Genomic DNA, 15,265 nt, shown 5'->3' with positions numbered 1-15,265 from the left:
CTGATCAGCTCGTGTTTTTTCCTTCAGATCCAAACTTCGTCCGGACTTTTCTGACCACCTACAGATCATTCTGCAAACCTCGGGAGCTGCTGGACCTGCTCATAGAGAGGTGAGCTTACCTGCCAGGCACAGTGACCAATCAGAACGCCTGCTCTCACACAGCGGTTTCATTAAAACCCCGTCGTCTCGTGTGTTATTGGGTTTATTTATCATTTAAACAAATAGAACCATATATACAGCAGACTGGCTCATATTTACACCTCAGCTTGTCTCTGGTTGCCTAGCAACACATATTGTTTACACGCAATTTCATATGAGTCTGGAGAACCAATCGGAGGACACTGAAGGAGCTCGGGCAGAAAAGCATCTGGACTTGTTTAAGTTCCTTGAAGACGTTTCATCCCAGAAGCGTCTTCAGTTCTGAGACCAGATGGTGGAGTCCCAGATTTAAGCCCTATGGGAGCGTCCCCCAAGAGGGTCCTGGACCCCCTATTGATCATCTGCCTGATCAGCATCTATGTCCACTGTGTACGACCATCTTTGAACAGAGGGCGGGGCTTACCACACCAACTGTCTGCCATCTATAATCCAGTCTGAGATCCTTCCCAGATGCCTTAATGCCCACTCACTTCCTGGGCCATCTGACCTCAGTAAGTCACATGATAGGGTGGGGCTAGGTTTCACAGCGGGTTCACCTGATACCACCTCACAGGGGTTAGGGGTCTACGATGACCTGGATCCTCGTGTGATTAGGGGAGGTTCAATAGGGGGTCCAGGACCCTCTGGGGAGACACTCCCAGAGGGCTTAAATCTGGGACTCCACCTTCTGAAACATCTTCAAGGAATTTAAAGAAGTCCAGATGACATTATCCTTGGGATGCAAGAATATACACCTAAGTGTGTTCCTACAGTCACAATAACTTACCGTATTGTAACGAGTTGTAGATATTTACTTTGTGCCATAATTATTCTGTAAGAGCTTTTGTTTTTAAAATGTAATAATTAAATTAAATCTTAAAAAACCCCCAAAGAAGTCCAGGTGCTTTTCTTTCTGAGCTGCCTAGACGACGACGACGACCTGGAGGACTGAGAACCTTCACAGACAATCGGAGCAAATAAAGTGTGAGGAGCAGGGCGGAGGAGGAGGAGGAGCAGAGGTCTTCTGTTAATGGTTCCATTTTGGGAATGGAAACCATCTTTCAATGGGCTGAAATTTGACGATATTCCTGCCCCCTTGTGGACTGTGGGGAGGTCGCAGCAGAAGCACACCTGTGGATCTCAACAGGTGTGCTTCTGCTCTCAGCTCTGTGATGTTGATGTTTTCAGGTTTGAGATCCCGGAGCCAAAGCCGGCGGACGCCAATCAGACGGAGGGAGGAGAACAGCCACCCAGCGCTGAACTCAAACGCTTCCGGAAAGAGTTTGTCCAACCTGTTCAGCTCAGGTAGGAAGCGCTCCTGCTACAAGAGACACCTGCTCACACCCGTTCTCTGAGTTTCGTTTACACTCTGCTCGAGTTTGGAATAAATCGAAAACGATGCGACTTTAATTTAGTAATGTCGTCGTCCTCCTCGTCCTCCTGCAGAGTGTTGAATGTTTGTCGCCACTGGGTTGAACATCACTTCTATGATTTTGAGAGAGACCCTCTCCTTCTGAGCGAGATGGAGGACTTCATTGCTTCAGTCAAAGGTACGTACAGGTGTTCAGAAAGGTGCAGCACAGACGATAACGCTTTTTCAAAATTCCGAGTTTTAAAAAGGTCAGCTATTCTTTTCTTACAAGATAAAACTGAATATGAAAACATAAGAGCTTGTAGTCAGTGCAAATGTGTAACAGCTGGAGCAAGGAAATGATGTCAAATGTCGCAGGTAAGGCGATGAAGAAGTGGGTGGAGTCAATCACCAAGATCATCCAGAGGAAGAAGCAGGTCCAGGTGAGCGTGCCGAGTCACAGCATCACCTTCCAGAATTCCCCTCCTCCCATCGAATGGCACATCTGCAAACCCGGAGACACTGAGCACTTCGACCTTATGACCCTGCACCCCATCGAAATCGCCCGCCAGCTCACCCTGCTCGAGTCCGACTTTTACAGGTAACATTCCGCCCTGCGCCTGTCTTGCACCAGCCTGGCACCTGTCCCACTGTTATCTAACCACCGATCTCCACCTGCAGGGCGGTGCAACCGTCTGAGCTGGTCGGTAGCGTCTGGACCAAAGAGGACAAAGAGATCCACTCGCCCAACCTGTTACGGATGATCCGACACACCACCAACCTCACCCTGTGGTTTGAAAAGTAAGCCTTACTTTGGCATGGGCGGGGTCTAGTGTGCGGTAACTAAACTCCACAAGTACGTCAGGCTGATGTCAGCTGTACTTCCTCTGCAGGTGTATCGTAGAGACGGAGAACCTGGAGGAACGCGTCGCTGTCTTTTCCCGGATCATCGAAATCCTGCAGGTGTTTCAGGAGCTCAACAATTTCAATGGCGTCCTAGAGGTCGTCAGCGCCATGAACTCTGCACCCGTGTACAGACTGGATCACACCTTTGAGGTAATAATGACCACGAACGTCACTGACATCAGAAGGATCTGAGTTTAATCTGCTGACAGAGAATGTGAGCGTCATCGTGTGTTTGAAGAAGAAGAAATGTCGGTTTATGGTTGCAGCAAATTCCGAGTCGTCAGAGAAAAATCCTGGAGGACGCTCATGAGCTCAGCGAGGACCACTACAAGAAGTACCTGGCTAAACTGCGCTCCATCAACCCCCCCTGCGTCCCCTTCTTTGGTATGATTTCCCTCGGGATTAGTAGTATTATCAGTCAATCAATTTATCAATGACTCAATTCTCACCGATCTCTAATGGATAACTATGCAGCTCGAAGGTCAAATAACTGTATGTGTGTGTGTGACAGGAATCTACCTGACCAACATCCTGAAAACGGAGGAGGGAAACCCCGACTTCCTGCACAGACACGGCAAAGATCTGATCAACTTCAGCAAGAGACGGAAAGTGGCCGAGATCACCGGAGAGATCCAGCAGTACCAGAACCAGCCGTACTGTCTGCGGGTGGAGGGTGACATCAGAGTGAGGACACACCCCCTCACCTTCTGTTCACACACACACACACACACACACACACACACACACACACACACACACACACACACACTTTGGCAACAGTGGGAAGAAAAAACTCCCTTTTAACAGGAAGAAACCTCCAGCAGAACCAGGCTCAGGGAGGGGCGGGGCCATCTGCTGTGATTGGTTGGGGTGAGAGAAGGAAGACAGGATAAAGACATGCTGTGGAAGAGAGACAGAGGTTAATAACAGATATGATTCAGTGCAGAGAGGTCTGTTAACACATAGTGAGTGAAGAAGAAACACCCAGTGCATCGTGGGAATCCCCGGCAGCCTACGTCTATTGCAGCATCACTAAGGGAGGATTCAGGGTCACCTGGTCCAGCCCTAACTATATGCTTTAGCAAAAAGGAAATAATAATAATAAACTTTATTTATAAAGCACACTTAAAAACCAAGGGTATGCCAAGGTGCTTAACAAGTAAAATAGAGTATATGAGGAGGATAATAGAAATAGGACCAAAGCAAGTACTAAATATGCAAGCAGATAACTGTCACTAATACATAGGAAAGCAACAGGTACAGAGCAAACAAGAATTTAAATGAGCATAAAAGTGCGTGATATAAAATCATAAAAGAAATATTAACTAGAGGGAAAGGCAAGATTGAATAAGTGTGTTTTTAATCGTGATTTGAACAGTGCAATGGAATCAGATGCGCGGAGGTCGAGAGGAAGGGTGTTCCACAGTACCGGGGCAGCCAGAGCAAACGCACGGTCACCCCGAGACTTCAGTCGAGATCTGGGTTGGGTCAGAAGTAGTTGAGTGGCAGATCTGAGTGTTCTAGCAGGAGTATGTGGTTTGAGAAGTTCACTAAGATAACTTGGCGCTAATTTATTAATAGTTTTGAAAGTAAGAAGTAATATTTTAAATTGAATACGGTACTTTATGGGCAGCCAATGCAGGCTAGCTAGGACAGGGGTAATATGGCAAAGTTTGAATCTTGAAAGTAGAGATAGTGTCTGTCTCCTGAATCCAAACTGGAAGCTGGTTCCACAGAAGAGGGGCCTGAAAACTGAAGGCTCTGCCTCCCATTCTACTTTTAAATACTCGAGGAACAACAAGTAGGCCTGCAGAGCGAGAGCGAAGTGCTCTAATAGGGTGATATGGTACTACAAGGTCATTAAGATAAGATGGGGCCTGATTATTTAAGATCTTGTATGTGAGAATTCTGGATTTAACAGGAAGCCAATGAAGTGTGGTTGGAGCAGCGGTTGGAGCAGCGGTTGGAGCGTGGTCTTTTGTTGTTGACGTGCATTTGTTTTGTCTTTGTGGAGCAGAAGTTCTTCGAGAACCTGAACCCAATGGGCGACCTGTCGGAGAAGGACTTCAGTGATTATCTCTTCCACAAGTCTCTGGAGATCGAACCTCGCCAGCTCCGATCGGCTCCTCGATTTGTAAGTACGAGCGTGGCGGCACCTTGTCATGTTACGTGTTGCATTGCGTGTGACGTGCATGACACTAATCAACTCACCTGCTGCAGGCGAAGAAGTACACCTATCCTCTGAAGTCTCCGGGGATCCGACCCACTTCGGCCCGACCCGGCACCATGAGACATCCGACGCCGCTCCAGAACGAGCCCAGGAAGATCAGCTACAGCCGCATCCCGGACAGCGAGTCCGAGGGGACGCCGGCCTCTGCCCCCAACTCTCCCCGTACCCCCCTGACCCCGCCCCCTGCCTCCGCCGCCTCCGCCGCCTCCAGCTCCACAGATGTGGGCAGCGTGTTTGACTCGCCGCAAGGACCCAGCAGCCCATTCCACTCCAGTAAGACCCGCCCACTCACACTGACACTGAGCCTGCCCACTGATATTATTGAACGCATTGAATGTGACCACCCAACCCTATTGGCTGTCTTTGGGTTGGAACTGTGGCTTCCTGTTTGCTGTCCACCTGTGAGGCCCTAACAGGTCACGGCAGCAGCAGGACCAATCAGACACAAAGTAAGCCTCTTAGTCTGAACGAGGCGGCGACAACCTGCGCTCCGCCCTCGTGCTGCGCTTCAGGACGTTCTTCGCGCGTTTCCTTACGCTCGCCTCCACCATCGCGCCTCCTCTCTTCGCGCTCTCCTCTACCATCGCGCCTCCTTTCCTCGCGCTCCTCCCCATCATCGCGCCTCCTCTCTTCGCGCTCGCCTCTACCATCGCGCCTCCTTTCCTCGCGCTCTCCTCTACATCGCGCCTCCTTTCCTCGCGCTCCTCCCCACCATCTCGCGTCCACCATCGCGCTCTCTTCGCACTCGCCTCTACCATCGCGCCTCCTTTCCTCGCGCTCTCCTCTACCATCGCGCCTCCTTTCCTTGCGCTCCTCCCCACCATCGCGCCTTCACCATCGTGCCTCCTTTCCTCACGCTCCTCCCCCACTATCGTGCCACCTCTTCTCGCGCTCGCCTCCAGCATCGCGCCTCCTTTCCTCGCGCTCGCCTCCACCATCCCGCCTCCTCTCCTTGTGCTTCTCTCCACCATCGCGCCTCCTCCATCGCGCCTCCTTTCCTCATACTCCTCCCCACCATCGTGCCTCCTTTCCTCACGTTCCTCCCCACCATCGTGCCTCCTTTCCTTGTGCTCCTCCCCACCATCTTGCCTTCACCAACGTGCCTCCTTTCCTCGCGCTCCTTCCCACCATCGTGCCTCCTTTCCTCACGCTCCTTCCCACCATCGTGCCTCCTTTCCTCACGCTCCTTCCCACCATCGCGCCTCCTTTCCTCGCGCTCTCCTCTACCATCGCGCCTCCTTTCCTCGCGCTCCTCCCCACCATCGCGCCTCCTTTCCTTACGCTCGCCTCCACCATCGCGCCTCCTCTCTTCGCGCTCGCCTCTACCATCGCGCCTCCTTTCCTCGCGCTCGCCTCTACCATCGCGCCTCCTTTCCTCGCGCTCTCCTCTACATCGCGCCTCCTTTCCTCGCGCTCCTCCCCACCATCTCGCGTCCACCATCGCGCTCTCTTCGCGCTCGCCTCTACCATCGCGCCTCCTTTCCTCGCGCTCTCCTCTACCATCGCGCCTCCTTTCCTCGCGCTCCTCCCCACCATCGCGCCTCCTTTCCTTACGCTCGCCTCTATCATCGCGCCTCCTCTCTTCGCGCTCGCCTCTACCATCGCGCCTCCTTTCCTCACGCTCTCCTCTACCATCGCGCCTCCTTTCCTCGCGCTCCTCCCCACCATCTCGCCTCCACCATCGCGCTCTCTTCGCGCTCGCCTCTACCATCGCGCCTCCTTTCCTCGTGCTCTCCTCCACCATCGCCCCTCCTTTCCTCGCGCTCCTCCCCACCATCTCGCCTCCACCATCGCGCTCTCCTCGTGCTAGCCTCCACCATTGTGCCTCCTTTCCTTGCGCTCCTCCCCACCATCTTGCCTTCACCATCGTGCCTCCTTTCCTCACGCTCCTCCCCACCATCGTGCCTCCTTTCCTTGCGCTCCTCCCCACCATCGCGCCTCCTCCATTGCGCCTCCTTTCCTCATGCTCCTCCCCACCATCGTGCCTCCTTTCCTCACGCTCCTCCCCACCATCGTGCCTCCTTTCCTTGCGCTCCTCCCCACCATCTTGCCTTCACCATCGTGCCTCCTTTCCTCACGCTCCTCCCCACTATCGTGCCACCTCTTCTCGCGCTCGCCTCCAGCATCGCGCCTCCTTTCCTCGCGCTCGCCTCCACCATCGCGCCTCCTCTCCTTGTGCTTCTCTCCACCATCGCGCCTCCTCCATCGCGCCTCCTTTCCTCATGCTCCTCCCCACCATCGTGCCTCCTTTCCTCACGCTCCTCCCCACCATCGTGCCTCCTTTCCTTGCGCTCCTCCCCACCATCTTGCCTTCACCAACGTGCCTCCTTTCCTCGCGCTCCTTCCCACCATCGTGCCTCCTTTCCTCACGCTCCTTCCCACCATCGTGCCTCCTTTCCTTGCGCTCCTCCCCACCATCTTGCCTTCACCATCGTGCCTCCTTTCCTCACGCTCCTCCCCACCATCGCGCTCTCCTCTATCGTGCCACCTCTTCTCGCGCTCGCCTCCAGCATCGCGCCTCCTTTCCTCGCGCTCGCTTCCACCATCGCGCCTCCTCTCCTTGTGCTTCTCTCCACCATCGCGCCTCCTCCACCATCGCGCCTCCTTTCCTCATGCTCCTCCCCACCATCGTGCCTCCTTTCCTCACGCTCCTCCCCACCATCGCGCTCTCCTCTATCGTGCCACCTCTTCTCGCGCTCGCCTCCACCATCGTGCCTCCTTTCCTCGCCTCCACATCGCGCCTCCTCTCCTTGTGCTCCTCCCCACCATCTCGCCTCCACCATCGCGCCTCCTTTCCTCGCGCTCGCCTCCACCATCACGCCTCCTCTCCTTGTGCTTCTCTCCACCATCGCGCCTCCTCCACCATCGTGCCTCCTTTCCTTTCCTCACCTCCACCATCGTGCCTCCTCTCCTGGTGCTCCTCTCCACCATCGCGCCTCCTCTCCTGGTGCTCCTCTCCACCATCGCGCCTCCTCTCCTGGTGCTCCTCTCCACCATCGCGCCTCCTCTCCTGGTGCTCCTCTCCACCATCGCGCCTCCTCTCCTGGTGCTCCTCTCCACCATCGCGCCTCCTTTCCTCGCGCTCACCTCCACCATCGCGCCTCTTCTCCTCATGCTCCTCCCCACCATCGTACCTCCTCTCCTCGCTCTCGCCTCCATCATCGTACCTCCTTTCCTCGCGCTCACCTCCACCATCGTACCTCCTCTCCTCGCTCTCGCCTCCATCATCGTACCTCCTCTCTGCAGGATGATGTCACCACTCCTCTCCCTTCCTCACAGTGTTTCTCCTCTTCACCTGCAGCCTGCGACAGCATCTTTGCTGTGGTGTCTCTGCCGCACGGCCCACGTTAGTATGACCTTCCTGACTCTCCGTACGCCTGCTCCACAGCTCACCTGCGCCCCACACATCACACCTGTCTGTCTCTCACCTGTCTCAGTGTGTTTCAGGTTTCTGTTCCATTGTTATTGATTGCTCATTGGTATAGAGGATATTGATTAGACTTCCTGTTGTGTCTCACCTGTGCATGATGTCACACCCATTGTATTAGTTTGTCTCCATAGAAACTGGCAGCTGTGTTACTGTCTCTGCACCGGCCGAGATGAAAGAAGGCGTCAGGGAAGTTCAGTGAGTTCTGATCCGGCGGCTCGCTCGGACTCTGGCGTCTCTTGTTTCGGGCAGCAGTTGTAGTTTGATGCGTTGGCAGGCTGATGTTGGGCTGCGTAAACTGGGAATTTTCCTCATCCCCATCACCCTTGGGGAAGGAGGGTGCTCTAAGGTGGGGGAGGTAGCTCAGGTCATCTACTAATCCAAGGTTGGTGGTTCGATCCCTGGCTGCTCCAGGCTGCGTGCCAATTATCCTTCCAAGATACTAAGTTGCTCTCTGACGCATCCATCGGAGTGTGAAGGCCAGAAAAAAGTGAAAGAGGCCTGCTGTAAAAAGACTGGAGTCCATTTTCCAGCTGGATACAGTTGGACTCCAGCGTCTCGTGGTTCAGGCAGCACACGATGGCCGAGGTCTTGGCAGGCTGCTCTCAGGCTGCGTAAACTGGTTTTGGGGACGAGCGTGAGATGTACCGGCTCACCTGAGTCCACTCGTACCTTCCTGGTTCTGTACCTGTTCGCTGGAACAGGACTCGTCTTTGAGTACCTGACGTGCTTGGATGAGTGCGCTGTCTGCTGTTCTTCCATGCACACAGTCACAGTGAATCCTGAAGGGAAGGTTGGAAAGTTCCTCGATCAGCTGAGGGTAACATGGCAGGCAGGCCTGGGACATTCGTCTACCACCTCCACAGCATCCTGAGTAGGGCTGGGTATCGTCACTGATTTCTAGAATCGATTTGGTTCTATTTGAATCTGTGAAGTTTTGCCTCACACAGTCAGAAATATCATAATTCTGATCATTTATCAGTACATATGCACATTTTTATATGTATAAAAAGAAAGCTGACACTTCATCAGAGGTGTGAGCATCACAGCAGATGCCCTTGGTTCAAAGTAACTGAGGATAAAACAGAAAAACGTGAAGCAGAAATGAGCTTCTGGGGTCAGCTTTAGAGGTCCGCCACATTGAAAGGAGTCAGTTTAGGTGGTTCATGCGACCAGGATACCTGTCCTAGGTCAGGTTTCAGTCCCCAGGTAAACCCTGGAGAGATGACTGGTCAGTGTCTGTTGAGACCGCTGCACTGGACGGATGATCTTACTTTTATTTTGGTTTTTTAAGAAATTCTAACTTTTGAATTAAGTACAGGGCTCTAGACTAACTTGTTGCCGTGGTTACACTGGTTACACTAACTTGTTTTCTTATGTGCACCAGCACAAAAGTTAGTTGCGCCCAAGTTTTTCAACCGCATCACTTAACCCCGCCTTTTTACATGTTCCAACTGCTGTCCATACAGACAATATTGATTTGTAAATGATTAACTATCAATCTTGTCAACACAAAGTGCTTTATTTGGAGCACATTTCTGCAAGAAGGATAAGTTCCTGAAAAGGTGCTTGTGCTTAAAGTGCTTTGCCTACAGCAGGGGTGCCCAATCCCGGTCCTCGAGAGCTACCGTCCTGCAGCTTTTAGATGCATCCCTACTCCAACACAGCTGAATCAAATGGTTTGATTACCTCTTCAGCGTGCCATCGTGTTTGGCAAAGGCCTGATAACAAGCCATTCATTTGATTCAGCTGTGTTGGAGTAGGGATGCATCTAAAAGCTGCAGGACGGTAGCTCTCGAGGACCGGGATTGGGCACCCCTGGCCTACAGTATTGCTAAAGAGTGCCAATGTTAAACTTCATCATCATGTCGGCCTCCTGACGACCTGTTTGCTGCTGAAAGGCAGTGAGGAGACACTGGGCGTTTATCGCAGCTTATAATGTGTTCTCTGGATACACTGTGCTTTTCAGCGTTTCACTTTGAAATTTATTAGAAGCAGTCACAAATGCAGTATTGCCGGCCACGGTCTCTCCACACTCGCAACAGTAAATGCAGTGCATCATGTTATCAGCTTCACTGAATCTTTTCCAAAAGTATACACGTTCCTCCTTTTACTCTCAGTGGGCTCTGGCTCGGGGTCCATCGTATGCGGCTCATTATCTGATGCCGTCTCCAGACCAGTGTTAGATGTAAGCTGAGCAATCCATGGCTCCGTGTCAGAGCACTGGCTATGAGTTTCAGACGGATCAGGCCTTAATGAAAACACTATCAATCGTTCTTTTCATCTTTTCTTATTACCCACAGCTACATCCACCTCTGTCAGGCCTAGGCTGCTCACTAAGGTTGGGTATCACTGATTTCTATAATCCATTCGATTCTGATTCACAAGGCCCCGATTCGATTCAATTCAATTTTTCCTCAGACAGTCAGAAATATTATAATTCTGATCATTTATCAGTACTGTGTGAGCATCACAGCAAATGCCTTTGTGTCAAAGTAACTGAGAATAAAACAGAAAAACATTATGGAGATTTTCCTGGCCTGGATTTTTATAGCAGATAACCTTAAAATATCTGCAGTAGATTAAAAACTGAAGAAAACCATGAATCAACATGAAGTGAAGCGGAGTCAAGTTATAGAGGTTTTATTAGACAGCGTTTTGTAATTTGGTATCATTTTAAGTTTAATTTTCTTTGGTATTAAACAGCAGAAATGAGGCTTTGTTCAATTCAGTTCAATTCAATTTTATTTACACAGCGCCAAATCACAACAGCATTCACCTCAAGGCGCTTTATATTGTACAGTAGAGCCTACAATAATAGATACAGAGAAAAACCCAACAATCATATGACCCCCTATGAGCAAGCACTTTGGCGACAGTGGGAAGGAAAAACTCCCTTTTAACTCTCCTGTTATGTTGGTTTCTAGGAACACCAATTATGCTCCTGGGTTAATTTGACCCAGGGCAAATTTACTCATCCAAAAGTGTTAGAAACAATGGCATTGATTATTTTACAATTTTCTTTTATAATTTTGATTTTTTTTTTTTTTCGTTTTCTGTAGTCATGCAGATGACATGTGAAATCTCTTCTGTGCTGGGTCAATGTGACCCGCAACATAACAGCTCTGAAACCTGACTGAAACTCTTCAAATAAGCCTCTGCAGATGATCTGTTAGCTGTTTGACAACTACTCTTTCAAGGATGTTTGATATAAAGGAAGGTTGGAGATTGGCCTATAATTAGCTAAGACTGCTGGGTCTAGAGATGCTTTTTGAGTAAAGGTTTAACTACAGCCAGCTTGAAGGCCTGTGGTACATAGCTGATTATTAGAGATAGGTTGATCATATTTAAGATCGAAGCATTAATTAATGGCAGGACTTCTTTGAGCAGTTTTGTAGGAATGGGGTCTAAAAGACACGTTGATGGTTTGGAGGAAGTAATTATTGAAGTTAACTCAGAAAGATCAATTAGAGAAAAAGAGTCTAACTTAACATCAATGGTACTAAGAGTAGCTGTAGATAATATTACATCTGTGGGATGATTATTGGTCATTTTTTCTCTAATGATAAAAATTTTATTTGTGAAGAAGTTCATGAAGTCATTACTAGTTAACGTTAAAGGGATGGTTGGCTCAAAAGAGCTCTGACTGTTTGTCAGCCTGGCTACAGAGCTGAAGAGAAACCTGGGGTTGTTCTTATTGTCTTCAATCAGTGATGAATAGTAAGATGTTCCGGCTAGGGCAGGGCGATATGGCCAAAAATATTTATCACGATATATATTTGAAACTTTGCGATAACGATATAATTGATGCGAGACAAAATGCAACTCCACAACTTTGCTAGCGCAAAAAACCCCCATCAATGTATTTTCACTTAAACAAGCAGCTGTTTTTTATGTGCATTAAAGCTATATAAAAATTTAACAGTGCAAATGCAAATTCCTTGCTGAAAGTTTAACCAAAAGGCATTTCCAGTAGAAATGGGCTGACATATCCTGAGCATAACCATGTATAATATCCACTGAAGTTAAAAAGACCTGCTTTGCAACATTAAACTGCAGTGTGCCAAATAAAAACGTCAAATACGTATTTTTCAGACAAAAAATTGCACAGGATTATAAGGCACATTAAGCGAAACAAAGCAGTCAGATAAATCAAACTTTATTAAACTCATTCTTCTTGCTTCCTCCACTTCTGTACCATTGATTCATTAATGCTGTATTCTATCACGGCTGCACTATTCCCATGTTGTTGCAGTATATTAATGACTGACCTCGTATTGTGGATGGATTATCTCAGTTGTTCTCCTGACTGAATTTTGGTCCGTTTACAGCATCCTGCCATAGGATTGCATTTGTCTCTAACCATCAGGAACCTTCACGTTAACTTTTATCAAGCGGAAAAGTGTTAGCGTTCATCCTCCAGCTTCACTGTTTATGCTATGCTAACATAGCTGTGTTGCTAGCGATCACGTAGCACATCATTAAATACCAGGTAGCCCAACTTCAGTAACCCTACAAACGTCACTGCTGTTTAGTTTTCTGTCTTCATTTATGTTGGAAGTGATAGCAGAGCTGTACGTTTGAATTTGTTTATAAATCTCTCAGTCAGAACATGCTATATCATGCTTAGGTAACTAGCGAAACTAGTGAGCTAACTTCCTGCTAACTTCTAACTCTGTTAAATTTCATAAATCCTGTTTTCATGGATGCCTGAATGTTAAACCTAATTCTTACACCTGGTAAAGCAGCAACGCTGATCATTTTATTAAAGATGAAATAATTTAGACAGTTTTTAACTCTCAGTGATGCCGCAGTGATCGTTTGACTTTGGACCTGAATGAGACTGAGTTTAGGACCCAGATTACTCCCAGATTTACGAGCACCTTAGACCGACAAATACGGCAATAACGACGGCCCGCTTGCATGTTGTACAAAAAAATGTGCTTTGGTGAGTATCTGACGGACAGACACCAAGCCAGTTCCACATCACTGAAGTTGCAGCATTTTACAAACCAGTTCATCGGTTTCGCTCAACGATGCGCTTTCCCCCTTCTCATTCTCCGTTGCCGCCATGCTTTTTCGGCCATGTGCGTATGAAAACAAAGGCACTGGGCATGCGTGTTTTAGCCATATTCTATCGCGATATTTTATTTTCTCAGCGTTGCCCAACATTATACCGGTATTACCGTGAACTGTATGATATGGCCCAGCCCAAGTTCTGGCTTTGCGGAGGGCTTTCTTATAAAGCAGCAAACTATTTCTCCAGGCTAAATGATGATCTTCTAATTTTGTGATACGCCATTTCCTCTCCAGCTTACGAGTCATCTGCTTTAGGGTAGGGCTGGGCGATATGACCCAAAATTCATATCTCGATATTTTTTAGCTGGATGGCGATATAAGATATATATCTCGATTTTTTTTTTTAAAGCCATAAAGTAAGAACAAAAAGAGAGTTCTTAGTCAAAGCTGTGTCCCAGATGTCACACAGGCACTTTTATTAACATAGAGCAGATGTACATAAAATTTACTCAAAAATAAATTATGAGCATTTATTAAATAATAATGCTCCATAAATAAAAGAAAACAATGTTGTTTTTGTGCATAACAAAAAGCTCACAATTGTGCAGTCAAAATGTAAACTAAAAGACGAGCACAATAACAAAGACAGATTTCACAGCTGCTCTGTTCCCAACTTGTACTGCGTGACTGACAGCATTGAGTTTGAAATCCACTTCGCAACCACGTCTCTTAACAGGTGCCATTTATGGTCCTTATACACAGTAAGGTAATATTACGTTGAAGCCCAGTACGTATCACTCCGCGAGGCTCAGCCGTAATGCTCCGACAATCCATCAAGCGGTGCAGCTCCGTAGCTTACCAAAGTCGTACTAAAACATTTTTTGACAGATTGCTGAGCGGTGTGTTCCACATAAAATCGGTTCGCGGCCATCAAGCACAACCAGAATTCATACATAAGGCGCGCTGTCAACTTTTGAGAAAATTCAAGGATTTTAGGCTGTGCAGCACCTCTGGGCGGCATGGCGTTAGCGTGGTTAGCTCGTTAGCGTGGTTAACTAGCTAACACATTGACACCGTCCAGCCCCATGCACGGGGCGATGAGCAGTAACTCGTTAAAGGAGATTTGCCGTGTCCATCTTGTTGCTTCCTGCAGGTGAAGCGATGGGGGAGGAGGGGGAGTTGTGTTCAGTGAAGGAGAGGCGAGGCCGAGTAACGTAAAGACGAAAGTGGACGAAAGAGAGGCAAACTTGCGGCTCCACAAGTATAATTATAACGTAACATAGACTATATCGATATAAACGATATTGTCAGATCTTATATCTCGTATAAAAATATATCGATATTTTTTAAAAACTCGATATATCGCCCAGCTCTACTTTAGGGTACATGTTTGAGAATTATACCACGGAGTCAGGTACTTCTGATTAGAGACCTTAGTTTTCACTGGAGCTACAGTATCCAGAGTCGTACGTAGTGAGGAGGTGAAATTATTAACAAGCTAATCGACCTCTGTTGGAGTAGCGTTCAGATAGCTGCTCTGCTCTGTGTTGGTACAGGGCATTGGAGATGATAACAGTGGGTGGATTATATTCTTAAACTTAGTTACAGCGCTTTCAGAAAGACATCTACTTTGATAAAGTCTACTTTCCACCGCTGTGTAATCAATTATTGTAAATGTAAATGTTATCAGGAAATGATCAGACAGGAGAGGGTTTTCAGGAAACACTGTTAAATGTTCAGGTTCTATGCCATATGTTAAAACAAGATCTAGAGTGTGATTAAAGTGGTGGGTGGGTTCTTTTACATTTTGAGAGAAACCAATTGAGTCTAATAACAGATTAAATGCCATGTTGAGGCTGTCATTTTTAGCATCTACATGGATGTTAAAATCACCCACAATAATTATTTTATCTGAGCTCAGAACTAAGTCAGATATAAAGTCTGAGAAATCAGACAGAAACTCTGTGTAAGGCCCAGGTGGACGATAGATGATAACAAGTAAGACTGGTTTCTGAGTTTTACAGCTGGGGTGGACGAGGCTAAGCATCAGGCTTTCAAATGAATTAAAAGTCTGTCTGGGTCTTTGGTTGATTAATAGGCTGGTGTGAAAAATTGCTACCACACCTCCCCCTCGGCCTGTGCTTCGAGGTTTCTGGTAGTTAGAATGACTCGGGGGTGTTGATTCATTTAAACT

At 48.3% G+C, this 15,265-nt stretch overlaps 1 protein-coding gene across 3 annotated transcripts in view; it reads left to right on the top strand.

Moving 5' to 3' along the window:
• Window positions 1-15,265, top strand: part of sos1 (son of sevenless homolog 1) — a 43,200-nt gene that overhangs the window by 22,648 nt on the left and 5,287 nt on the right. For all 3 annotated transcript variants that reach the window (XM_080880174.1, XM_080880175.1, XM_080880173.1), the window contains 10 exons: window positions 28-109; window positions 1,327-1,443; window positions 1,585-1,688; window positions 1,868-2,090; window positions 2,171-2,290; window positions 2,383-2,545; window positions 2,662-2,779; window positions 2,907-3,079; window positions 4,413-4,529; window positions 4,616-4,898. In XM_080880174.1, the coding sequence (XP_080736300.1) occupies window positions 28-109; window positions 1,327-1,443; window positions 1,585-1,688; window positions 1,868-2,090; window positions 2,171-2,290; window positions 2,383-2,545; window positions 2,662-2,779; window positions 2,907-3,079; window positions 4,413-4,529; window positions 4,616-4,898 (1,500 nt within the window). The remainder of the gene's footprint in view (window positions 1-27; window positions 110-1,326; window positions 1,444-1,584; window positions 1,689-1,867; window positions 2,091-2,170; window positions 2,291-2,382; window positions 2,546-2,661; window positions 2,780-2,906; window positions 3,080-4,412; window positions 4,530-4,615; window positions 4,899-15,265) is intronic.

The sequence above is a fragment of the Rhamphochromis sp. 'chilingali' genome (assembly GCF_963969265.1).
Source record: "Rhamphochromis sp. 'chilingali' genome assembly, chromosome: 4".
Classification (NCBI taxonomy): Eukaryota; Metazoa; Chordata; class Actinopteri; order Cichliformes; family Cichlidae; genus Rhamphochromis; species Rhamphochromis sp. 'chilingali'.
The sequence above is the reverse complement of the archived record's forward strand: the minus strand, read 5'-3'. Positions and strand labels throughout refer to the sequence as shown.